Source organism: Emys orbicularis, chromosome 12 (genome assembly GCF_028017835.1).
Source record: "Emys orbicularis isolate rEmyOrb1 chromosome 12, rEmyOrb1.hap1, whole genome shotgun sequence".
NCBI classification, from domain to species: Eukaryota; Metazoa; Chordata; order Testudines; family Emydidae; genus Emys; species Emys orbicularis.
Genome location: NC_088694.1, coordinates 31,467,210 through 31,492,184, shown reverse-complemented (window position 1 = coordinate 31,492,184; position 24,975 = coordinate 31,467,210). Strand labels below are relative to the sequence as shown.

Genomic DNA, 24,975 nt, shown 5'->3' with positions numbered 1-24,975 from the left:
GAATATGTGGCCCGACAATGGACCGGCTCAGTCAGTGGCGGGACCCTCCACTGCCCCCTAGGCCAGACAAAGACATCCACTCAGAGGTGCATTCTTATACACAGGTACAAACAGGTAACACATCACTCCTGACATATTGAGGTACAGCCCCTCTACGCATTAGGGTGCTGCCTCTCCCCTGGTACAGGTTGGATAGACTTGTTTGTTCGAACCATCATATTGTCCTTTTGACCCTGTCTTTAGGACGGGTCAGCCTGTTCCTTATTATCTCTGTGGAATGTGTTCGTACCAGGATGTTCTGGTGCCATCCTGGCACACGCTCATCTTATTAGTGCTTATATGTGAATACGTGCTTTTAGCAGCCTTCTTCTTGCCAACTTCTGTGAGCAGGGCCTGCCTCTGGCTCACAGCATAACTTTGCTTTATGTTAGCACGGTCTTGACCATTACTTTAGTTCAGGCCTCAGGCCTCATACCAGGCCTCTGATACCAAGGGTTTATGTTTCAGGGACTCATCTTACTACAATTTCCAGTGCTGCACCCTAACCATGCCCCCACTCAGCTTCCTGTAAATTGCAGGCCCATGACACGGGACACGTTGTCAGCACCCAGAATTCTCAGCAGGGACAGTTTGGGGAATATAGTTACATCTAGAGTCTTCTCAGTTTTAATCTGCTGATAGAAGGAAAGAAGCTGGTTTGAGCAAGGCACGGGGAACTCAGGTACTGTATTTACATTGCCCACACAGCTCTGCCACCGCACCTGCCCACAGGGAAGAGACCAAGACACATTAAAACCACTTGAGATGTCCATTTTCTGGGCAGCTGGATACTGCCTAATACCCATGACCACGCTAGAACCTGAACCCAGACTGCTTATTGTGGGAAGCGAGAGCATCCACTGCTGCACAATGACAGCTTTCAGCCTGGATTTCCTATCCGGCTTGGATCACTGGACTTTCAGCACAGGAAAGCTGTTTCTGTTGCTCTAAGGCCTGGTCTACACTACGAGTTTAGGTCGACTTTAGCCGCGTTAAATCGAATTAAGCCTGGACACGTTCACACGACGAAGCCCTTTCTTTCGACTTAAAGGGCCCTTTAAACCGGTTTCTTTACTCCACCTCCGACGAGGGGATTAGCGATAAAATCGGCCTTAGGGGGTCGGAATTGGGGTAGTGTGGACGGAATTCGACGTTATTGGCCTCCGGGAGCTATCCCACAGTGCTTCATTGTGACCGCTCTGGACAGCACTCTCAACTCAGATGCACTGGCCAGGTAGACAGGAAAAGCCCCGCGAACGTTTGAATTTCATTTCCTGTTTGCTCAGCGTGGAGAGCACAGGTGACCATGCAGAGCTCATCAGCACAGGTAACCGTGATGGAGTCCCAGGATCGCAAAAGAGCTCCAGCATGGACAGAACGGGAGGTACGGGATCTGCTCACCATATGGGGAGATGAATCAGTGCTGGCTGAACTCCGAAGCAGTAAACGAAATGGCAAAATATTAGAAAAGGTCTCCAAGGCCATAACAGGGACGTGAAAGAGTGTACCCATTGTTCTCTAAAATGTATCTTTTTTAACCACCTCTCCCTTCTCCTCCACCAGCTGCAAATCTTTCTCCTTCACAGAGGCTAGTGAATATTCGAAAGCGGAAGCGAAGGACGCGTGATGAAATGTTTACAGAACTACAGACTGCCTCCCACGCTGACAGAGCACAGCAGAATGCGTGGAGGCAGTCAATGACTGATTATAGAAAAGCCCAATATGAGCGAGAGGAGAGGTGGCGTGCTGAATCGCGGGCTGAAGATGAGAGGTGGCGTCAGCTTGCACACAGAAGGCAAGAGTCGATGCTCCGGCTGCTGAAGCATCAAACTGATATGCTCCAGCGTATGGTTGAGCTGCAGGAAAGGCAGCAGGAGCACAGACCGCCGCTACAGCCCCTGTGTAACCAACAGCCCTCCTCCCCAAGTCCCATTGCCTCCTCACCCAGACGCCCAAGAACACGGTGGGGGGGCCTCCGGCCACCCAGTCACTCCACCCTAGATGATTTCCCGAGCAATAAGTGTTAAAGTTTTAAAGTTTTAAACTGCAGTGTGTCCTTTTCCTTCCCTCCTCCCCCACCCATCCCGGGCTACCTTTGCAATTATCCCCCTAGTTGTGTGATGAATTAATAAAGAATGCATGAATGTGAAGTAACAATGACTTTATTGCCTCTGCAAGTAGTGCTCGAAGGGGGGAGGGTAGGGGAGGGTGGGGTGGTTGGTTTACAGGGAAGTAGAGTTAACCGGGTGGGTGGGGGGGCGGAGATTTCATCAAGGAGAAACAAACAGAAGTTTCACACCGTAGCCTGGCCAGTCACAAAACTCGTTTTCAAAGCTTCTCTGATGCGCACCGCGCCCTGCTGTGCTCCTCTAACCGCCCTGGTGTCTGGCTGCACGTAATCAGCGGCCAGGCGATTTGCCTACTCCCGACTGACCGGTAGCTGTCTGACGTTGCAAGCTTCCACAGGGCTATCGCCACTCGCTTCTCAACTGTGAGGGCTGCTCTCATCCTGGTATTCTGGCGCTTCAGGGCAGGGGAAAGCAAGTCACAAAGTTCCATGAAAGTGCCCTTACGCATGCGAAAGTTTCGCAGCCACTGGGAATCATCCCACACCTGCAGCACGATGCGGTCCCACCAGTCTGTGCTTGTTTCCCGGGCCCAGAATCAGCGTTCCACGGCATCAACCTGCCCCAGGAACACCATGATTTCCACATTGCTGGGGCCTGTGACTTGGTCTAGGTCCATGTCCATTTCCTCATCACTCTCGTCGCCGCGCTGCAATCGCCTCCTCCTCGGCTGGTCCTGGTTTTGCTTTGGCATGTCCTGGCTCTGCATATACTCCAGGACAATGCGCGTGGTGTTCATAGTGCTCATAATTGCCGCGGTGATCTGAGCGGGCTCCATGATCCCAGTGCTAGCTATGGCGTCTGGTCTGAAAAAAGGCGCGAAACTAGTATCTGACGGACCAGGGGAAGGAGGGAGGGAGGGAGGGGCGAGTGACGACATGGCGTACAGGTACAGGGAATTAAAATCAAGAAAGGTGGCTGTGCATCAGGGAGAAACACAAACAACTATCACACAGAATGCCCCCCCGCCCCAGAGATTGAACTCCTAAGCCTGGGTTTAGCAGGCCGTTGATTTGACGGAGGGAGGGGGGAAAGAAATGAATACAGAACAAATCTATTTTTTACATCTTAAGACGACGGTGCAGCATGACTGATAGCCCTCGGCATTTTCTGGGTGCTTGGCAGCAAATACTGGGCGCTTGGCAGTTAGCCTTCAGGCCTATTGCACGATCTGATACCCACTGCAGTATGATGATGACGGATACCAGTCATAATATACTATCTACTGCCAAAAGGCAAGGGGTTGCTGCTGTGTAGCAATGTAGCCCCACGTCTGCCAGCCCCATGTCTGCCAGCACCCAGATCGCCCTCGGCCTCTTCTGGGTGCTTAGCAGAAAATACTGGGCGCTTGGCAGAAAATAGCATACTACGACTGATAGCCATCATTGTCAAGACAGTTCAATAGGACAGAGCATGTCTGCCCAGGTGCCCATGATTGACAGCCACTGCTGTACGACGAGGATGGTTACCAGTCGTAATAAACCATCTACTGCCAAAAGGCAAAAGGTAAGGGGCTGGTGCAATGCAGCCCTACGGCTGCCAGCCCCACAGCTACCAGCACCCAGATCGCCGATGAAGGCTACCAGTCATGCTGCACCGTCTACCGCCAAAAGGCAGTTAGCTGCTGCTGCTGTGTAGCAATGCAGTCCCACGTCTGCCGGCACCCGGATGACATATGGTGACGGTGAGCTGAGCTGAGCGGGCTCCATGCTTGCCGTGGTATGTTGTCTGCACAGGTAACCCAGGTAAAAAGGCGCAAATCTATTGTCTGCCGTTGCTGTGACGGAGGGGGAGGGGCCTGACGACATGTACCCAGAACCCCCCGCGGCACTGTTTTGCATCATTCGGGCATTGGGATCTCAACCCATAATTCCAATGGGCGCCGGAGACTGCGGGAACTGGGGGATAGCTACCCATAGTGCAATGCGCCGGAAGTCGACGCTAGCCTCGGTACTGTGGACGCGGTCCGCCGACGTAATGCACTTAGAGCATTTTATGTGGGGACACACACAATCGGCTGTATACAACCGATTTCTATAAAACCGGCTTCTATTAATTCGATCTAATGTCGTAGTGTAGACATACCCTAAGTCTGAACTGCAGATTTTAGAAATGGGATTTATCTTTCTAGCTATGAATGCTGAGATTCAGTACAGTGTGACCATGGAGCATCTACTTGTCTCCTCTCCTACGTGTGCAAGGGACCAATCCCTAACCCCACTGACCTCTCCAGCAGCTTTCCACTGACTCTAACGGCATCCCCATGCCAGGCACTCACCCCCAGTCTGGCAAGGCTGTAGAGCAGCACTGCCTCTGTTTAACCCCTCAGGTACCCTAAGCAGCTTTCATTTGGCCATTTGGATGTATCCTGAAATCCCTGCTTCTCAGCCTATGCCCTGCAAAGAGGCAGTATGGTTAGTGGGGGCAGGGTGGGAAAAAACCTACTTACTGCAAACCTGCTGAGGATGTAAGCACCGGCTCCAACGCCAATCCCAATGATGCTTTTCAGGCTGCAATACAGACACATCAGAGTCAGAAGAGACACTCTAAACTCAAGCCCTGGGTATCCCCACCCCATCCAAGCCTCAGACCATCTCGCCTGGATCAAAGGCTTGTTCTCTTTTAGGGCCTGCAGTCACACTGCAGGCGTGCGGTGGAACGTGTTCCCTGCAGAGACACTCCATGCCAAGGCTGTGTGCGCTGGGCAAGCGCCTTGGGACAGCCATTGTCCACTGCACACAGCACAAGCAGAGCCCCGCAGGAGCTGCTGAAATGGCAGCATGGCCTCCTGCAATAATCTGACAGGAGTCAGCCTGGGCCCCTCTGCACACTCACCTCAGGTGGGTTAGAACAGCAGACAGCATTTCAGCCAGTTCATCCATACTAGGGTAGTGATACCTGAAACCCAAAGGAGAGGCTGGAATCAGCGAGCCTCCGAACACTGACCTCCAGAGGCGACACAGACGCCAGCCTTCCGATGACATTCCAAAAGCCAGGAGCATTCGAATGGCGTGGGCTCTGGTATCTATGGTGCAGTGAAAAGCAGCATGGCACATTACGGATCTCGCCCTATAAGCTGTGTTCACAGAGATCTGTACAGCACAGATCCCATGCTGGAGAATGGAGGGGTGGACCAAGCAACTCCAGCTATATATTAGTTTGGGTCAGTTGGGATCATGTGCTAAATCAAAAAGCTCCCAGCAGCATCGCTTCCAGCACTGGCTCTTAGCGAAGCAAGTGCCTCCTCTGCTCCAGAGGGCAGAGACCCTGGTGGCTGGAGTGATCCCTCCCCAGCTTCCCCTCCCCCTACAGCCAGGGCTGACCAGGTGGCAGCCTGCCTCTGCCAGCATTGGGAGCCCCATTTGGATTAAATAGCATCTTGGTGTGAGCAGGCCTTGAGCACACCTGGAGCTCTGAGAAAGGGCTTCTGAGAGTTCTTACCCAGTCGGAAAAGGGGGAGCTCCCTCCTGCTGGCCTGGCGCATCCACGTGGCACACAGCAAAGTGCTGGGTAATTTCCTGCATGTCTTCAAAGTTAAAGAATGCATTGAAACAGGATTTGTCTGCAAGAGAAATGCCCAGTGAGCCTTGGACCCTGCCCAAATACTGCAACAACTCATGTTTGGAACAGCAGTGCCACCCACCTGCACCAACCCAAACAGGCTGCTCTGGAAACCCCATTGCTGCTGTGCATCGTTTGGACACCTGAAGCCCGGTGGTGCATGCTGTGACCAGGGGTCTGTTAAAGTCCATGTGACAGCAATCTAGGGAGTGTTCGGTGTTGGGAGAGCAGATGGTGGGGGTGGGGCAGAAACAATTGCAAGTTAACCTCACCGCCCAGTCAATCAGCCAGTCACCGCATTGCTCAGCTCACACAGACGCAGTCTATAGCAAGAGGACACAGGACTGAGGAACACGGGTTTGCAGCCAGACCAAGAGCCCCTGGTTACTCATGTACACAGGTGCTGGGCTTCTCCTAAAAGCAGTTACGTGAGGGGCCTGGGAAGCTCGTGGGGGTGAAACCTATTGGAAGAGTGGCTGGGGTGATGAGGACCTATAAATAGCAGTGCCTGCCTTAGAACGGTTCTCAGCACCACAGCATGTCTGCCACTAACTAGTCTGCCCAGCCTCTCCATAAAGGAGGGGGCGGCGCATGGGATGGCCTCGGGCAGCCAGCTCCATCAATCAGTGCTCAACTCAGCGGGGCCTTTGACTGGACTGCTGGCCGCTCTGCATCCTCACTGAGACTCCCCCCACCAGGGCCTTCAAGGCCTGCAGAGAGCTGCACTCCTGACAAGGACCTTGTCTCGTGCTCTGTCCCCATCTCAGCTCCAGGCGAGCTTGATTTCTGTGCTCTCTGCATCAGGGGACCAGGAGGCTCCCAGGGACCACTACGACTCTGAATCTTGCCTTAAAACTGACTCTTTAGAACCAATACAGGCTGATGGGGGAGAGAGTTCTTGGAGCAAGAGGACTTACGGTTGAGGCCAATGTCGTGGTAAGTGAGGATGACAGGTCTGTTCCCCTTCGGAGTGCCCCGCATGGTGACATGGACAACTCCAAAAGCTGTCTCGATGTCATGCTCCTGCAGAGAGAAGACAACAGTCTCACTATAGGGACGACACAGCACCACTAACACTGGTGAAGCCCCATGAACTCTCAGCTCCTCAGACTCACAGCCCTACCCCCACGACCGCTCAGTGCGAGGTATCCCGCAGTACTTCCCGCCCCATCTCGCTCACTGCTCTGCAGAGCCAGCACTGGCCACAGCAACCAGGCAGTTATTACACTTCACTGGCGCACAGTTGGGAGGAGGGCTTGGGACCAGGCCGTTTGCAATGTTAAGGTCTCTTTTCGGTCACTTTAGCAGGGTCTTTCTGGTCACATGCTGGTACAAGGTTAGAAATTAACAGAACACAGCTTCTCCTCAGAGGTTTTCATAGTGGAACCCACACAACAGAGAGACTGTTGCCTAGGAACATTCACAATAGCACCGCGCCTGCTGGCCAAACAGCATTCCTGCGGCAACGGCACCCCAGCCTCGGAGCAGCGACCCCAGGGAGCAGGTATGTTGCTCTGACTCCTCCAAGGATTTAACTTTGGCCTTGGCTACACTTGAGAATTCACAGCGCTGCCGCGGCAGCGCTGTGAAGCGCGAGTGTAGTCGCGCCGCCAGCGCTGCGAGAGCTCTCTCGCAGCGCTGCAAGTACTCCACCTCTCCGAGGGGAATAGCTTGCAGCGCTGCGAGCGAGCGTGCAGCGCTGCAGGCGCTGATTACACTGGCGCTTTACAGCGCTGCACTCACTGCGCTCGGGGGGGGGGGGGGGGCGCGTTTTCACACCCATGAGCGCAGCAAGTTGCAGCGCTGTACAGCGCCAGTGTAGCCAAGGCCTTTGGAAATGTGAGCAGCCTGCACGCCTCACACCACAGCCTGGGGGATTCCCCAGCTCTCTCCCTGCAGTTCTAGTGGCACATCCCCCAGTGTGGACGTGGTTACACTATTATAAAGGTGTTTATTACCCGTATAGCTATTCCTGAACGGGAAGGGGAATAACGGATGTTTATACTGGTCTAACTGCATCCATGTTAAGGCTTGCACCAGTATAACTAGCTCACCTGCCCAGCACAGTTACTCTGGTACAAAATGTGCATAGAGTAGGCCTCAGGCTCGCACCAAGTGAGAGGATACGGCACTATGACCACAGCCATTCTTAAACTGAACGACCAGAGAGAACAGGCGACAAACCTAATTGTTGGAGACCAAAAGCAAGAGGTTGTTTTAGAAGCAGGGTGACTTGTAGACCAGGCAGGGGGTCGCTTACTCTCAGGATTTACCACAGTCAAACTGAAGAGCTGGTGACAAGAGCTTTCAAACTCTACTGCAAATCAGAGCTGAGATCTCTAATGCAGAAGAGTATGTCTATCCCAGAACCTGAGTTGCCTTCCTCCCCACAGGGGGCATAGCCCCTCATATGCTTTGCTATGTTCACAGATAATCAAACCTGTCTCTGTCTACGTCCCCTGACCTCTGAGCCCGCTGGCATCCTGGCACCAAAGCCAAGGTGCCTAAAAGCATCTGAATGCCCAGCAACTGCCCCACCAGCCAGTCTAGCAGCATCCTTCCAGACTGCAGCTCAACTGCAGGCGTTCCTGGTGGAGTTTAAAGAGGCAGTATCAATTTACAGGATAGCTGGCCAAGGTTTCCCCCCCCCAACACAGTAAATGGGAAGACTCTGGTCTACCCATTACCAGCCTCCCTGCCTATCTAATCTATTCTAGTCATCCACCTGCTTTTATATCCGCCATACTACAGTACCCGAGAGCTAGTCAGTTACGCCTTGGCTACAATACTCCGAACTCGGTCCTTTCCAATGTCTTAACCACAGGACTGCAGCAATATGTTAAATAATAACATAAATGAAATACAATAAAATCAGCTGAATGCAGTGGGAAGGGTGCAAGATCAAATAGACAAATGGCACGATATTCCAGAAGTTAGACACTCTACCAGAACACTTGGCCATCCTGCACAGCCTGGGGAACGTATGGGATGCATGGAGGAGAGCGCAGTATACACAGATTGCAGTGCTGCGTGTGCACAACACGGCCACGTTCCTGTTCTGTAGGGATTGCAGGCACACAGTTTGTGCACCCATTTCACGACAGTGCCAAGGCCTGCTCTCCACACACTGCACCAGCTTAACAAAGGTGTCGTGCTGCACCAACTAAACCAGTGCAACTTCCTGTCGCCTGTCTGCACACTCGTTAAACTGGGTTTGCATCGGTTGAGCTTGCAGCACGGGCAAGCTGACCTATCGACGAGCACTCACGCACAAAGCTGCACTGCGTAACTGTGTGCAGACCAAGCCCTGGAACAGGGGCGACATCCCAGAGAGATTGGCTCCCTGGTCTGACCTCTAACCCTTTTCCTGATGTAGGAAAGCCCTAAGGAGAGAGGGTTTGCCTGCTTGTAGAACCCCAAACAGTCCACATTTAAAACACGTTTTTAATTGGCTTTGGGTGGAAGCATAAGCATGGAAAATCTCAGCCCCAAAGTAATTTTGTAAAAAGTTCTGTGCAACTAGACTAGGGGGATTAGAATGGGAGTGGAATTCAGCTTTGTCTCCCTCTCGGCATTGCTAATGCGCCCATCGCTAAGGATACGATTTAGTCACGGAGATCATGGCAGCCATGGATTCCACGACTTTACCCCACCTCTGTGACTCCTTTGGCTTCAGCTGTCAGCGGCTGCCACCGGGGCCAGAGCTGGGGCTGTGCGCCCCTGCCCTGTGGCTGGGGCCTAGACTGTGTGCGCTCTCCCTCCCTCCGTGGCTGCGGTCGGGGTTATGCGCCCCTGCCCCATAGCTGGGGCTGTGCATCCCCATCCGCACCGCATCCGCCCCTGCCCCACGGCTTCAGCCAGGCTGTGTGCCCCCCCACCCCTGACCTGCGGCTGTGGATGAGACTGGATCCGGGGCTGTGCCTCCCCCATGGCAGTGGAGTTCATGCTGTCAGTCTTCCCTCTCCCCCCAGCCCTGCCCTCTGGCTATTTTTAGTAAAGTCACAGGCAGGTCACAGGCTCCTGTGAATTTTTGTTTATTCCCCGTGACCTGTCTGTGACTTTTACTAAAACTAACTGAGACAAAATCTTCACTTTAGCCATCGTACAGAAAAAGTTTTCAATGGTGTGCAGGGCCGGCTCCAGGCACCAGGCAACCAAGCACATGCTTGGGGCGGCACCTGGTAAGGGGCGGCCAATCTTGGGGTGGCGGGGGGGGGGGGGGGTCAGCGTGGCGGTGCTCGGCGGCGGGCGCTCCGGCGGCACGGCGCTTGGCGGGGGGGGCGGCGCGGGCCGCGGCGTTGGGGGGGGGTTCCGGCGGCGCGGCACGGCATTCCGGGGGGGGGGGCGCTCCGGCGGCGCGGCGCTCGGTGGGGCGGGGCAGCGCGGCGCGGCATTCCGTAGGGGGGGGCGCTCCGGCGGCACGGCGCTCGGCGGGGGGGGGGGCTCCAGCGGCACGGCGCTCGGCGGGGGGGCGGCGCGGGCCGCGGCGTTGGGGGGGGTTCCGGCGGCACGGCATTCCGGGGGGGGGGGGGGCGCTCCGGCGGCGCGGCGCTCGGCGGGGGGGGGGGGGCTCCAGCGGCGCGGCGCTCGGCGGGGGGGGGTGGCGCGGGGCGCGGCGCTCGGGGGTGGGGTTCCGGCAGCGCGGCACTCGGCGGGGGGGGGGGGGGGGGCGGCGCTTTTTTTTGCTGCTTGGGGCAGCAAAAAAGTTAGAGCCGGCCCTGATGGTGTGCTAGAGGTAAGGAATGTAACCCTGGATACAATCATATATTCAAAAGAGCCATCAGAAACCAGACTGCCAGAATGGCTACCACCTCTCATGAAAATATACAACCCCCTCTGATGCAGCCTTACCACAACATTCTCGGTGTGCACATGAACACAATTTAGATTATACTGTAATCTTCCTTAGATGGCAAACAGAGACCCTCAGTTACAGGCTGTACAGGGCCTAGAACAATGTGGCCCTGACCCCTAGGTGCTATCACAATACCAATTAACAATCATCACAATCACACACATACTTCAGCCTCACGCCACACCCATAACTGGAGCAGAGGGATAAACACACTGACATTTTCTCCCTGGGGCTTGTTTGTCCTTGCAAAGTGCCTGGATATTTCAGCAGGATGCAGGAGAGAGAGAGAGAGAGAAAATTCTGCAGCTGTTCCATCAAGGGGCTGGAGCAACACTCAGTGCCCAGCAGGCCCCGAGCTGCAGAGGCAGCCACATGCCGCCCAGAGGGCCGGCCCTTGGTGGTGTAAATCAGAATGCTTTGCAGCTGCCTTCAACTCACTAATGCAGAGACGGTGCCCCTGGAGTTGGCAGAGCTCAGCATGCAGTGCTCCATTTTGAGCCACATGGAAGGACTGCCTGGGTCACGCTGAAGGACTGCATCTTGGGGCTTGATCCTGTGGCCACACCTCCATGTTAGTGTTGGGGGCAGCCACAGGACACTGTGCAGAACCCCCCGGTCTCCACCCTGCCAGTCCTGAATTACAGCTTTCTAGACTGGGCACACCACAACTAATAGCCAATCAAAACAAAGCTAAGACACAGTTTAGTTTTAAAAGCGTCTGAATTTTTTTTAAAAGAGTGAATACGGATGTGACCCAGAAATCATGGCCAAATGTGGTGTAGGTAAAAAGACATCAAACTCTGGTGCAATGAACAGCAGATGGTGCCACCTCCCTCCCTGATCGCTGGGGGTTGGCCAGCCTGCGGACACTCCTTCTGGAAACCCAGCATCTGAACTCTCCACTCTTGACCGCTGTCAGTAAGTACCTGGATGATCAGATGCAAGGCTGTCCCCAGCCAGCGGGGAGTGAGTGATTGCAATTCTCTCCTATTCCAGGTGGAAACATGCTGCTGCTGCCGCCCCTATGTACTAAGGAAAGGAGAAAAATCCAAAGCACAACAGAGCAGTTCTGTGTTCTTAGCAACACACCACGCACATTACTGCCCAAACAATCCCCAGCTCGCTCCACACATTCTCAAAGGCAACCAGGGCTCGCTACGGAACCCAGGGCTTCATCACACTTCAAGGCAGGATCCTTAAAATTAGGCCCCAGTGCTCCAAGGTGTAAACTGATATTCTGCCCAATTCCTGCAAAGGAGAAGCCTAGCCCTGGGTAGGGTTGCCAATTTTGGTTGGACGTATTCCTGGCGGTTTCATTCCTGGCCTGAGGAGGACTGAGATGGATGCCTCCTGTTACTCCTGTCCTGCTTCCTATTATAGTCCTGCCTGGGAGGAGCAGAGTAGAAGCATGGGGCGGGCTGAGGTTTGAAAAGCTTCCTTTGGAGGGCCGGTGTGTGAATCTCCAGAGATTTAAGGGTTGCCAGCGAGTCCTTAAGGCTATGGAGCCTAGAGTCTGTCTGCTCTGAAAAAAGTCCTGAACAGCCAAAGGGTAGGACCCGGATAGTATTCTGGACCTCATTCGGGAGGCCCGAGACCTGAAGCCAGGAGCTGCGTCTCATGGTTATGGCGGGAACCATCGTGTGAGTGGCCGAATCTGCTGAGTCCAACGTGGCCTGTAGGGAGGTCCTTGCGACCACCTTGCCCTCCTCCAGGACTGCCCCGAACTCGGAGCGGGGTCCTCCGGAAGCAATTCACAGAACTTGGACAAGATGTTCCAGGAATTGTAGCAATAATGGCTGAGGACGCCTGCTGGTTGGATATGCGAAGCTGGAGCCCCCGCAGTGGAGTACACCTTCCAACCGAAGAGATTCAGCTTTTTAGCTTCCTGGGACTTGGGGGTCCGCCCCAGCTGTCCCTACCATTCCTTGTGGTTAGCCATCTCCACAGTACCCGGCTGAGGGTGGGTATAGAGGTGTTCATGCCCTTTAGACAGCACACAGTACTTGCGTTCCACCCCTTTAGCCATGGGGGGAATTGAGGCGGGTGTTTGCCATAACACCTTAGTTCTGGATTGTCTTAATGAGGGGCAGAGCCAACCTCGAAGGTCCTTCGGGGCCAGAATGTCCACCATGGGATCGGTCTCCTCTGAGACCTCCTCCACTTGCATATTCAGGTTCTGGTTCACCCTCCTGAGCAGGTCCTGATGCCCCCTGGTGTCCATGGCAGGCAGTGTGGTGGAGGTACCCGCCACAGCCTCATCCGGGGCTGCCTTTTGCTGACAAAACTGCGTAGTGTAGACAAGGCCTAAGACTGTTGGAACTTGTGATGAGAGAGACCTTTGCTTTGAATTCACTTAGCTTGTTAAGTTAGGTATTAGTTGTGTTTTACCTTTTATTTCCTTGTAACCAATTCTGACTTTTATGCCTCATTACTTGAAATCACTTAAAATCTATCTTTCTATAAAACAATAAAACAAATGTATTAATTATCTAAACCTGTACGTTTGGATTGAAATGCTGGGAAACTTCATCTGGGAGAACAGGATTTGGGCATATCATTTTCTATTTATCTATGAAATGACAGACTATCTATGAGCTTGTATTGTCCCGGGGGGCGCTGGGCAGTACAAGACACATATTTCTGGGGGAAAGTCTGGGACTGGGAGTAATGTACATGCTGGACGCTGTTTGTGAGCAGACCAGAAGTGGTTGCTCTCATGGCGAAGCAGTGTAAAAGGCACTACAGGTTGGAGAATTGAGGGGATACAGCCATCCATCAGTCCAGATTGTACCCTGGGTAATGTCACATCCATCTTTACTGAAAACTCAGCAAACACATTTACTAGAGAAGGGTGAAGTATTTTCTTCTGCATAAAGCAAAGCAAATGTTACATTAATCCCACTCTGTGCTATCTTAGCTCTATGGGCCATGTAACACTGTAGGCCTAGGATCTGATCAACCAGTCTTGGGTGAAACTCGGGGAGTTCATCACTAAAATAAATAAATAAAAAAAGTTCTGCTGCTGATAAAGCACCCCCCCACTCCTCAGGAACGTCCCTAACAAAGTTATAACCACCAAGGTTGTAAAGTAAAGACACCCAGGTGCTGGGAAATTTTAGGAAGGATATAAAGAGAGACTCAACAAATGGTATAATAAGCTCTAGCCAGAGCTTTTATGCTGACCATCTGCACAAACAAACACAAAGTCACAACTATGTTACAATTTAAACATAAAAAAAATGTAAAAGACTTAAGCAGGCAGGAGGACATGTAGGTGCCAGTGTGTATGGTTCAAATTTTTGTTACTTAGGGATGTTGAATAATGTGATAGGTTTAATTGTTTTTAAAAGTAGTTAGTTTTACCTATATAATGCAAATTAAAAACAATGCTCTTTGGGAATCATTTCCAGACTGTGGTTCAACATCAAGCTCCTGGAATTCTTACCCCCCTGCACGACCGTGATGTGCAGAGGCATTGCCGGGAATCCCCAGACGAGTGGATCCTGACTGGCCTTCAGGTGAAGTTAGTTTGAACATTGGGAGTGGTGAACATAAGAGATTTGCTTGGCATATGTGTTCTTCGTGTGCTGCTAATAAGTAGATGTTTAGAGTACAGCTGTGTAAGGCTCTTTCGCTGGGAAAATGTCCCGCAGATGGGGTCACGCCTTGAGCCCTCAGTAAGGTATAGGCGGGATGCCCTAGATTACGTGGGTAACAACACCACAAGAACAGCTCAGGTCATGAAGATAAGCCACATCAAAGCACAACTTGTTATACTTCACATCAGCACCACAAGCTGACCCGGAGCTCCGTCTCCGACTCCAATGGGCAACACCGCTGGTGGCATGAAAAAGGAAGGCTGATTCCAATGCACCAAGAGGACTGTTTCAGATAGCCTCAGAGCGCTCCCCATCACAGGACGGGGAGGGGAGAGAGGCTGGCAGGGAGCAAACAGGAAGAGTACACTGAACAAGGGCTGTTTGGAAATTGCAGAAGTAAGGGCTCATGTTTTGTCTGCAGTGTCCGTTTGAGTCATGAGTGACTGGCAGATCCTGCACTCCTGGAGTCAGAAAAGCAAGTAACAGGAGCACATGTTTAATGTGGGCTTGGGAAGTCCCTTTGGAGAAGGTGCCAGCCACCATCAGCTTCAAAGGAAGTGTTTATTTCTAACCCACAAGCCCACACCATATTATGTAATCCAGGTATCCGGGTCCTGAATTAGGATATCAATGGGTGAAGGTCCAGCAGAATGAGAGGTGCTAAATCATCTGCAAAAAACTAAAAGTGCATTGGAGGCTGGGAACGAATCAAAGGACAATGATGAACTCTAAGGACGGTGGAGATTCATAAACAGCAGAGGTTGACTCAGAGCAGCCCCAAGATCCATGCCCAGAAGAGGTTTGCAGGTACAACAGCCCACCCCACCACTACACCTGTGTTTCAACCAGCATTAACTATGCAATTGGGGAGGTGAACACTGGGATCCATTTCCACCTTCTGCCTGAAAGGAAGCCACCTATCTGAAGAGCCTCTGCTTCAGTGACCTCAGACCAAAGGGTGTGTCTCCACCTCCACAGTGCGATAGCTATCATGCTGTAAAACCCTAGAGTAAACTGGCAAGCTACAGATGTGCCACAATGTAGCTGGTTGTGTTGCACCGGAATATGACACCCCTGAGTGTACTCCAGAACTTGACAGTACTGCAGTCAGCCATTTTGTATGTTCAGCCACTGCCAGCTGAAAACCAAACATCTCATAGCTAGGAATAATAATACTAGAAATGTTTTGAGATAATAAATAGTTTGTTGAAATTAGGAGAACTGGTGACCCAGTAGAGGTTACTATGCTGACCCACCAGGAGTCACTGTAGGTTATATGTTTTGTTAGAGCAGTGGTTTTTCAAACTTTTTGTATTGGTGACCCCTTTCACACAGCAAGCCTCTAAGTGTGACTCCCCCTCAGAAGAAAGTCCGAACAGTGTATTGTTCGGCAAACCACGAGAGCACTTGGCTGGCTGCATGACCAGTATGGATCTGAAACACTGCTGTAACAGCAAAGCAACACAGTACAAGCTCTAGTTAGCAAGAAGTTCGAGTTCCTTTCCTCTCACTCCATACACCACAAAGGAAATTCTCCAGGTGACTGTTGGAACCAGAAACATGCTGTAATGAAGTTCGCCATCCACTGCTCAGCTATTAAATTCCTCCCTCCCCCAAGTTTACTCACGCCATGTCTTTCCTTTCTCTCTGAGGGGAAGAATTCTGGGAAGCGTGAGGGCAGGTGTACACTTAAGCACTGCAGTGGCCAACTACACCGGTGCAGCTGCGCTTCTGTAGCGCTTCAGTGAAGACACTACTATGCCAATGGGAGAGCTTCTCCCGTTGGAGTAGTTACTCCACCTCCATGAGAGGCGGTAGTTATGCTGACGGGAGAAGCCCTCCCGTCAACATAGTACTGTCTACACTGGGAGCTAGGTCGGTATAACCCATTGCTCAGGGGCACCTCCGAGCGATATAGTTATACCGTGTAAGTTTATAGTGTAGACCTGCCTGAGACTCCCATCACAAGAGGGGGCTAATTTATGAATGGCCCATGTGCTTCGCAAGTGCACTTCCACACCACAGAGGAGTGACATTTGCCTGAGCAGTTCCACTCCCCTCAATCATTCTCCTCCCCCACAACTCCCAATAGTTTATTGTTGAGCTATATTGCGCACAAATGATGCATTCAGAAGGCCTCCCTCCTAAGCTGAAGCACAGCATGTGCCAGCAGCACCACGATGAAAGATGTGAAAGCGAAGGACACGGCCAAGGCATCATCCAGCTTTAAAAACAGAACATCCGTGTGTGTGTTAAAATAGCAAGTACATGAACGCTGAAAACAGATGAGAACAGCACGGTCATACCTTGACAGTGTCCCTTTACACTAGATCAGAGTCCAGCTGCACATGGTAATAGCAAGTATTGAGATTGCTCGTTAGCTACTCTGAAGCACTGTTAGTGGCTGTTGCATAACAGATGAAGACAGATCAACCTTTGTTAATGGCATGGCACTACCAATTTTCTGCAGGCAGGAACTGCACAGAATCCTTTCCCGGCCCAGGGTCCTGTATTCTCCTTGCGACAGACAGCAGCACAGGAGCTCCAGACACCAACTTGTTATACTGGTCTTGAGAACTTACATTTAACATCCCCGTCCAGCCAATCTCTTCAAAAGAGAAGCCAGTGGAGCACGCCGTTGTCAGAGGTTAGAAAGCTGTTGTGAATGCTTGGGCTCCTATTTCTTTGAGTAGGCTTCATGCAAGAATTACATTCACATGTCCTAAAATGTAACTTGTAAGTGGGTTTCCATGGAGTCTTGCTAACTCTCTAAAAATGTCATTTTATTTACAAAAATTCGACACTTTTCAAAAGATCCAATATTCAAGAGTGAGGAAATGAAGCTTCAGGGATTCAGTCACTTCTCCACTTGTGTATAACTCCTCACTCGGAATCACTCCACCTGATTACGGATCAGTATTTTAGGCTCCTTAAGGCCCATGCAAACGCATGACACTGAGCTTCTCTCCTCTCTGATGAAGCAATACACTATAATGATGGTCCAATGATTAGGGCCAATTCTTTGCCCTACCACAGTCTCAGGCAGGTCACTAAGGCCTGGTTTACACACAGTTTTTTGTACCATTTAACTGGGTCAGTTAGACGTGTGATTTATTACAGAACTAGTTAAATCAGTACAACCTCCTAGTATGGATGCTTTTATACCAGTATAGCCTATTCCCCCACATTCACTGGAATAAGCTCAGTATAAACACCTTTATACAGTATAACTGGGTCCACACTAGGAGGCTCGTAATGATATAGCTATACCGGGGTAGCTCAAGTGGTACAACTTTTGTGTTGGCCAAGACCATAGTGTCTCTGTGTCTCAGTTCCAGCTGTACAATGGGGACAATAGCCCCACCCCACAGGGTGTTGTGAGGATTGTGAGGTGCTCAGATACTACAGAAACGGGCCAGACAAGTACCTTAGAGAGACAGATCAATATAAGCAATAATTGAAATTCCCAGAGAAAAAGCTACTAGGTCTGTCGATTAATCACTGTTAACTCATGCAATTAACTCAAAAAAAATTAATCACGATTAAAAAAAATTAATCGCGATTAATCGCAGTTTTAATTGCACTGTTAAACAATAGAATAACAATTGAAATTTATTAAATATTTTTGGATGTTTTTCTACATTTTCAAATATATCAATTTCAGTTACAACACAGAATAGAAAGTGTACAGTGCTAACATTATATTATTTTTGATTACAAATATTTGCACTGTAAAAATTATAAACAAAAGAAATAACTGCACTCAAAAACAAAACAGTGTAAAACTATAGTGCCTACAAGTCCACTCAGTCCTACCTATTGTTCAGACAATCGCTAAGAGAAACAAGTTTCTTTACATTTATGGGAGATAATGCTGCCAGCTTCCTAATTACGTCACCTGAAAGTGAGAACAAGCGTTCACGTGGCACTGTTGTAGCCAGTGTCGCAAGATATTTATGTGCCAGATGCGCTAAAGATTCATATGCCTCTTGGTGCTTCGGCCACCATTCCAGAGGACATGCTTCCATGCTGATGACGCTCGTTAAAAAAATAATGTGTTAATTAAATTTGTGACTGAACTCCTTGGGGGAAAATTGTATGTCTTCTGCTCTGTTTTACTGGCATTCTGCCATATATTTCATGTTTTAGCAGTCTCAGATGATGACCCAGCACATGTTGTTCGTTTTAAGAACACTTTCACTGCAGATTTGTCAAAACGCAAAGGTGGTACCAATGTGAGATTTCTAAAGATAGCTACAGCACTCGACTCAACGTTTAAGAATCTGAGGTGCCTTCCAAAATCTGAGAGGGACGAGGTGTGGAGCATGCTTTCAGAAGTCTTAAAAGAGCAACACTCTGATGCGGAAACTACAGAACTTGAACCACCAAAAAAGAAAATCAACCTTCTGCTGCTGGCATCTGACTCAGATGATGAAAATGAACATGCATCGGTCTGCACTGCTTTAGATAGTTATCGAGCAGAACCTGTCATCAGCATGGACGCATGTCCGCTGGAATGGTGGTTGAAGCATGAAGGGACGTATGACTCTTTAGCGCATCTGGCACATAAATATCTTGCGACGTCAGCTACAACAGTGCCATGCAAATGCCTGTTCTCACTTTCAGGTGACGTAAACAAGAAGCAGGCAGCATTATCTCCTGCAAATGTAAACAGAATTGTTTTTCTGAGCAATTGGCTGAACAAGTAGGACACAGTGGACTTGTAGTCTCTGAAGTTTTACATTGTTTTATTTTTGAATGCAGTTTTTTTGGTACATAATTCTACATTTGTACATAATTCTACATTTGTAAGTTCAACTTTCATGATAGAGAGATTGCACTACAGTACTTGTATTAGGTGAATTGAAAAATACTATTTCTTTTGTTTTTTACAGTGCAAATATTTGTAATAAAAATAAATATAAAGTGAGCACTGTATACTTTGTATTCTGTGTTGTAACTGAAATCAATATATTTGAAAATGTAGAAAACATCCAAAAATATTTAAATAAATGGTATCCTATTATTGTTTAACAGCGTGATTAATTGCACGATTAAACACTATTAATTTTTTTAATCACTTGACAGCCCTAAAAGCTACATTAAGACAGAGTTAAGGTGGAGGGCACGTATCAGTGATTTAGGGAAGAACTGTAATTATCCCCAGCGCAACCATTATAAACTCGGGAAATACAGAGTTAAATGCAAACATAAAATAAATCCAAACATGTGAAGGTCTGGAAATGCAATGAAAGCACCCACACAACTTTAACTCTGTCCTGTAGTGACATCATGAAATAACTATACAACTACGATTAATACATAACAGGGTTTGTCATTTCAGAGTAAACTGATTTTTAAAGACAGTTTTTCATTTTTTCCCTCATGACCTTATCATGTCTGGATTTCTTTTCAGGTTAACCTGGACTCTGAATTTCCTGGCTTTACAATGCTGCTTGTTATTTTGGGCATTGCAGAATTCTGGCTTTCCAACCCTCGTGAACCATTTCAGCCAGGCAGCATGGTCAAGAAAGCAGTTCCAGGTCTCAGCTCACCTTTCATAAGTAGCATGCTGACCTCAGCACCCCCTTTTCTCTCTCTGTGGGGGGCAAGGGAGCAGTACCAGAGACAGACTGGATTAAATGCTGTTGTGTGTCAGGCAGAGGTCACAGCCTTAGAGTGCATTTTTTTTTAAACGACAACGTACATTTCAAATGTCAGGAGTGTCTGGAAAAGGCGGAGAATTTTATGTCAACAGGGCATTCACCTCTCAAAAACAAACACAAAGGTTGCACCGGCACAATAAAGACACAAACTCAGTTCCACTAACTGCAGGTCACCAACACCATCTGCCCATCAGCCAGACAGACAGCCCTCAACAAGACCATTTAATCTGCCATCTGCTTGCTAAGGGGGGATAAGCTCAGCCCAGCATTTCATTAGAGCTCACAAAGCTGGAGCGTGATGGGGGTCTGAGATTCTAGGTTAATACATTTTATTTTGGAGAATGAACTAGATTACTACTACTAATGAAAAAGGAAGACATTTACTGTTTACTCTCATGTCAAATGGTTAGCAGATTATTCAGGGGTTGTTTTAAATGGAGTAATGGTACCCTGACCATTGTTTATCAGCACCTAGTTGTGTTTAGTGGTGGCTAAATGGGTATCAGAAAAAGAGCACAATGTCCTCCATTGGTCAGCTGCAATGCAGGCAGACAGGCTGGGAGCCCCTCCACACCACTCCGACCCAGAAAAACAAGTCTCTGGAGCAAGAGGAGGGGCTTGCAATTTGGATTAGCATAGACCTGTTTCAGACCAGTCAGGCCAAGCCTAGATTTATTCATGACTGAAAATAAATACTCCAACCGCCTGGGAAGTTAGCAACAGCTTACAAAAGGGGAAGTGCACATAGCCTCACACAGCAACGAGTGCTGAAGCTTTAGTGAGAGCAGCATGTATAAAATGTGCTCTGTGCACCATGCTGTTCAGCGGAACATCTCCCTCTACACCAAGGACATTCCAAGCAAGACTGAAAATAGGAGCTGGGACTCAATTAATTTATCTTCTTAGCAGCTAAATATTTATCCCAAAACATGAGCACCTGACAAACTAACGTGGAGCACCCTGAAACTCGAGCATTCACCTGGAATGAGTTCTGGATTTGTCATACCAGATCAGAACATGGTGCCATCCAGTGTAATATTCTACCAAGAGAAAAGTCCACAGTGGCCCTGGTCAATTGTGAAAGGCTCAGACATGAGGAAAATGACTTCTGACCCTGCAGGCAAATCAGCTTATGGCCTGAAGCATGAGATTTGCTTACCCACGGTTGGTACACTCCTGACCTCTGCTCTGCTCAGTCCATGTCTCCTCATGCTTGCTGTCTGGGAAAGGCAAGACTTTGAACACCAAAGGGTTCATGTTCCAACAAGACTGATCATGTAAGATTGCGTTCTCTGAAACCATCCTGCTGAAGAAGGATGTTCATAATATTAGCCCAGCTCAGTCTAAGGCAGTTTCAGAGTAGAAGAGTGAGGAAAACTCACTTCTAGCATGGGCCTTTGTGCACCTATTTAGTTAAAACAGTAGCCTGTGGGAACACACTTATTTCCACTTAAACCAGACTTATTTAGATTTCATTTAAACCTGTTCCTTATGGAATTAAGCTAAAGCAAAGAAGCCTGGTTTAAACCAATATCTCTGCTCATCCAGTCTTTTGCACCAGTTTAACTAAATCAATTTAAAAATCATACCATAAGTTCAACCTGTGCCACTCTGCATGCAGACAAGCCCCCAGAATCTATGAAAACTGTGATTCAAAGCTCAGTACCAAGACAAGTGCAGTTGTGACAGTATTGGAAATCCATGAAGATGTATGCTGGGGGAGAAAAATAGGAACGTACCATATAACTCCACAGAAACATGGAGGGAGAGGGTGAAAAATCAGGTAAAGATACAGCCTGAGGGACAGGACTGTGAAAAACCAAAACTGACCAGTTCCATGGGCAAGTTAGTGACTCTATCACAATTCATGGCTTGTGTTGGATAAGGAAGTCTCCAAAGTGCAGTTCTATTCTGAAAATTGACTCAAAATGTATAGTGGGTTTTTAGGTCAATAACTTCAGACTGAACTTGCCCTTGTACTCCTGGTATCTGCCCGTGTGCTCCCCCAGCTGGAAAAAAATTGGGTCCCCTTCTATTTACTTGTCTTTCAGGAAGATAGAGCCTGAAGCGCTTTTGCAGTTACTTACAGTCACTTACAGTTCATGGCAAGTTGGGCAACTCATTGCATGAGCAAAGCACAGAAAGCCAGACAGCAAACTGGAAAGAGTTTACAGATGAGCCCTACAGGGTTTTTAAAAATTGGACATGTCCCTTTTTGATTTTGTTGTGATTCAGGGAGGCCTGGAAGGATTTCCCTCCCCCCACTCCTCCCCAACTTTGTATTTTGTTAAACATGAAGGAAAAGTTGCCCTTTTAAAGTGGCTGGTTAGCAGGGTCCACAGGGACAGGAGAGGCACAGCAATCGAGCCCATTTAACAATGTAAGAAGCATCTATTGCAATAGTTCCAAACTTTATTAATTCACACACAGCCTTCTTTATAAGTTGTCATGAAGTGAATTGATGGAACATGAAACTCATGTAGCACAGTTTGGGAACCCGGGATCTACTGCATGCAAACCTATGAGCTGGATAAAGATGTATGTGTCAGACCTGAAGGGGACATGGCAACACCTGTAGGTGTTCAGTTAAACAAGAATCCTACTCTGCTCACCAGCAGGTTTCTAGCCGAACTCGCAGCAAGAGCCGAGCCTGCATTCTCACTCGGTGAAGCCATTCGTATCAGACTGCATTCTCAGACCAGCTACTGATAAAGCCACATGAAGCCTTCACAGCAATAGTAGCTTCTCATTCTGACGCAGCACAAAGTAATGCATGCTTCTGTGTGAATGACTAACTTGTGACTGAAGAGGAGTTTCATTGGTGTAGGTTTTATGCTGCTTGTGCTATGCCAAGCAGCGGTCAAATGAAACCAGTCTCTTTCCAGCAGTGTCAGTTAGGAGATAATACACGTGGGAATAGCTTCCATGCCCAGGCTGCTGTCTGCACTAAATGAAAATGTTTTCCCAAGAGCCAAACAGAAGGGTAAATCTTATGGTGGTGGTTCAGGGACCCCATAGAACCTATAAGGTGAAAGCATGGGATATTTTGGGCAGTGTGTCCTGCCCCCCCATTCGTGTGGATTGGACCATTCTGTTTAAGGTCATGCTGTTTCCATAGGAACAGTCACTGTCATGCAGGATCACTGGCCCATCTAGTCTGGGACCCTGTTCCTTTGCATCACTGTAACTGGGTACATGAGAATTTACCTGCTAATGTCATTTCTGTGGGTCTAGGTAACAGCTGAGCCCATCAGGGACTAGACCTTTTGGCAGATCTGGCCTTGCATCCATCCCCTGTGAGCCCTACATTTCATTCTGACCTCACACAGACCAATTGGTAAGACAAATGAAGCCAGACACTCCTCATGAAGGGGAAGCACTGACCAAAAATACGACACTATTCTGCTCCTGGGAGAGCCTGAGGAGTTGCTGTCTGGGGCCACAGGAGGAAAGATTTTACTTGCTAAGATCATTTCTGTGGCTCCAGACTAGCCATCCCAAAGGAACTCACTACAGTGAAAAACCCAGGATAAGGAGGGTGGGACAGAAAAAACCATCTCTACCTGCTTGACTTCACATCTGCCCGAAGGGGCATATCTGAAGAGACAGTGAGTCAGTAGCGCTTGGTGAACACATGCACTAATACCAGGCAGCCACCCTGCAGATCTCCTGATACATGATTTCTCATATCCTTGCTCAGGAATTTGCTACAATCCTGTCAGAGTGGGCTCTAAGCCCAGCATGGCTAACTACGGAGCTACGGAGCACGTTTGGTTAGACAGGTTCCGATTCACTCAGATCATACATCTGGAAGCAGGAAAGCTTTTTTGGCTCCCTGCCAAGAAGAAATAGGGGGAATCTCATTTTCCTTCCGTTCTTACTTCTAGCTAGTAAAGGTTTAGATGTGTGTTGTGCCCATGGATGTGAGCAAAGCCCAAAGCTGGGGACAAAGCGCCTAAAGCCAGGGACAGTTTCCTGGTGATGGTAAAGAAGGATATCAATGCAAGTCAGAAAGAAGGGAACATGTATCAGACTATTTGAGGTGTGCATTAATGGAAATACTGGTGCCCGTATTTGTCAGCCATTAGTTTGTCTGTGGCTAGTTGCGTTTAGTGGTGGCTACATGAGGGTTTTGTCCACTGGTCAGCTGGGATGCAAAAAGACAAGTGGAAAGCTTATCCATGCTGCTCTGTTCAAGAGAACAATTACATGTGTACACAACAACATTGAAGTTATGCAGACTCTGAAAAACCAGCATGACCCACCAAAGGATTTTAGTGAACTTGTGGTCCTCTACTCCTTAAAGTTGTTGGTCCATGGTCTAGAATGCCCCAGTTTTAGGGCTTGTTAATTTATCACTGGGGGAATTACAGTAGCTGGTGTATTAAGAATGAAGTGGAAATGCTGCTCTAGGTCCCAGGTCTGAACTCAGAAGAGTGCCTGGGCCAGATCACAGTTCTGAACACAACAGGGGCAATGCTGCTGCCGCCACTTCAGAAAGAACAAGGCAAACGTCATACTGCTTAATTCAAAGTTAAACTCCCAAGTTAATGCATGAAGTAATGGCTTCAGAAACATCCTGCCAAGCCTAAAAGGGGTGAGTTAAACTGGACAGGAAAGCTGGAATCAGGGCTAGTCACTGTTAATAGTGACTGCTGAAAAACGTGAACCCTGGTCACAAATGAAATACAAATCAAACAGGAATAACAACTGTCCTCTCAGTCCCAGAAAGAGACTTCTGCCCTCCAAACACAGGCAAAGCTACCCTCCGGCAGTGTCTGGACTCTGCCACTAACCCCAAGTGCTGCGTTTGATGCATCAGTTCCTCACAATCAGCGAACAACATTTTCGTCCAGTTCAGTTCCCAGCCTGCTGAGAAAGAAGCCAGTGAAACACACACGTAATCAAACCTGGCACTGCAGGGCTGCTATTGGGAAGTAGCTCTTCGGCAGAGTTGTGCTACAGGCCTTGATTACAGGGATAGTTACAAAGAGGGGCTTGGGCAGGATATTGTGGAAGAGAATACTAATTATGTCACAGCCCTGTCACCAGGTGACATCCTTTTGTACCCCCTTTGTAAAAATCTCAGACCCCCGCCCAAGCCAAGAAAGAGCGCAGCCCTTCTCCTC

General features: G+C 49.2%; 1 protein-coding gene across 2 annotated transcripts in view; it reads right to left on the bottom strand.

Annotated features, from left to right (window-relative positions):
- NDRG3 (NDRG family member 3) overlaps nt 1-24,975 on the bottom strand; it is a 123,022-nt gene that overhangs the window by 13,280 nt on the left and 84,767 nt on the right. For both annotated transcript variants that reach the window (XM_065414965.1, XM_065414964.1), the window contains 4 exons: nt 6,644-6,749; nt 5,607-5,727; nt 5,001-5,063; nt 4,615-4,675 (listed from right to left, as the gene is read on the bottom strand). In XM_065414965.1, coding sequence (XP_065271037.1) covers nt 4,615-4,675; nt 5,001-5,063; nt 5,607-5,727; nt 6,644-6,749 — 351 coding nt within the window. The remainder of the gene's footprint in view (nt 1-4,614; nt 4,676-5,000; nt 5,064-5,606; nt 5,728-6,643; nt 6,750-24,975) is intronic.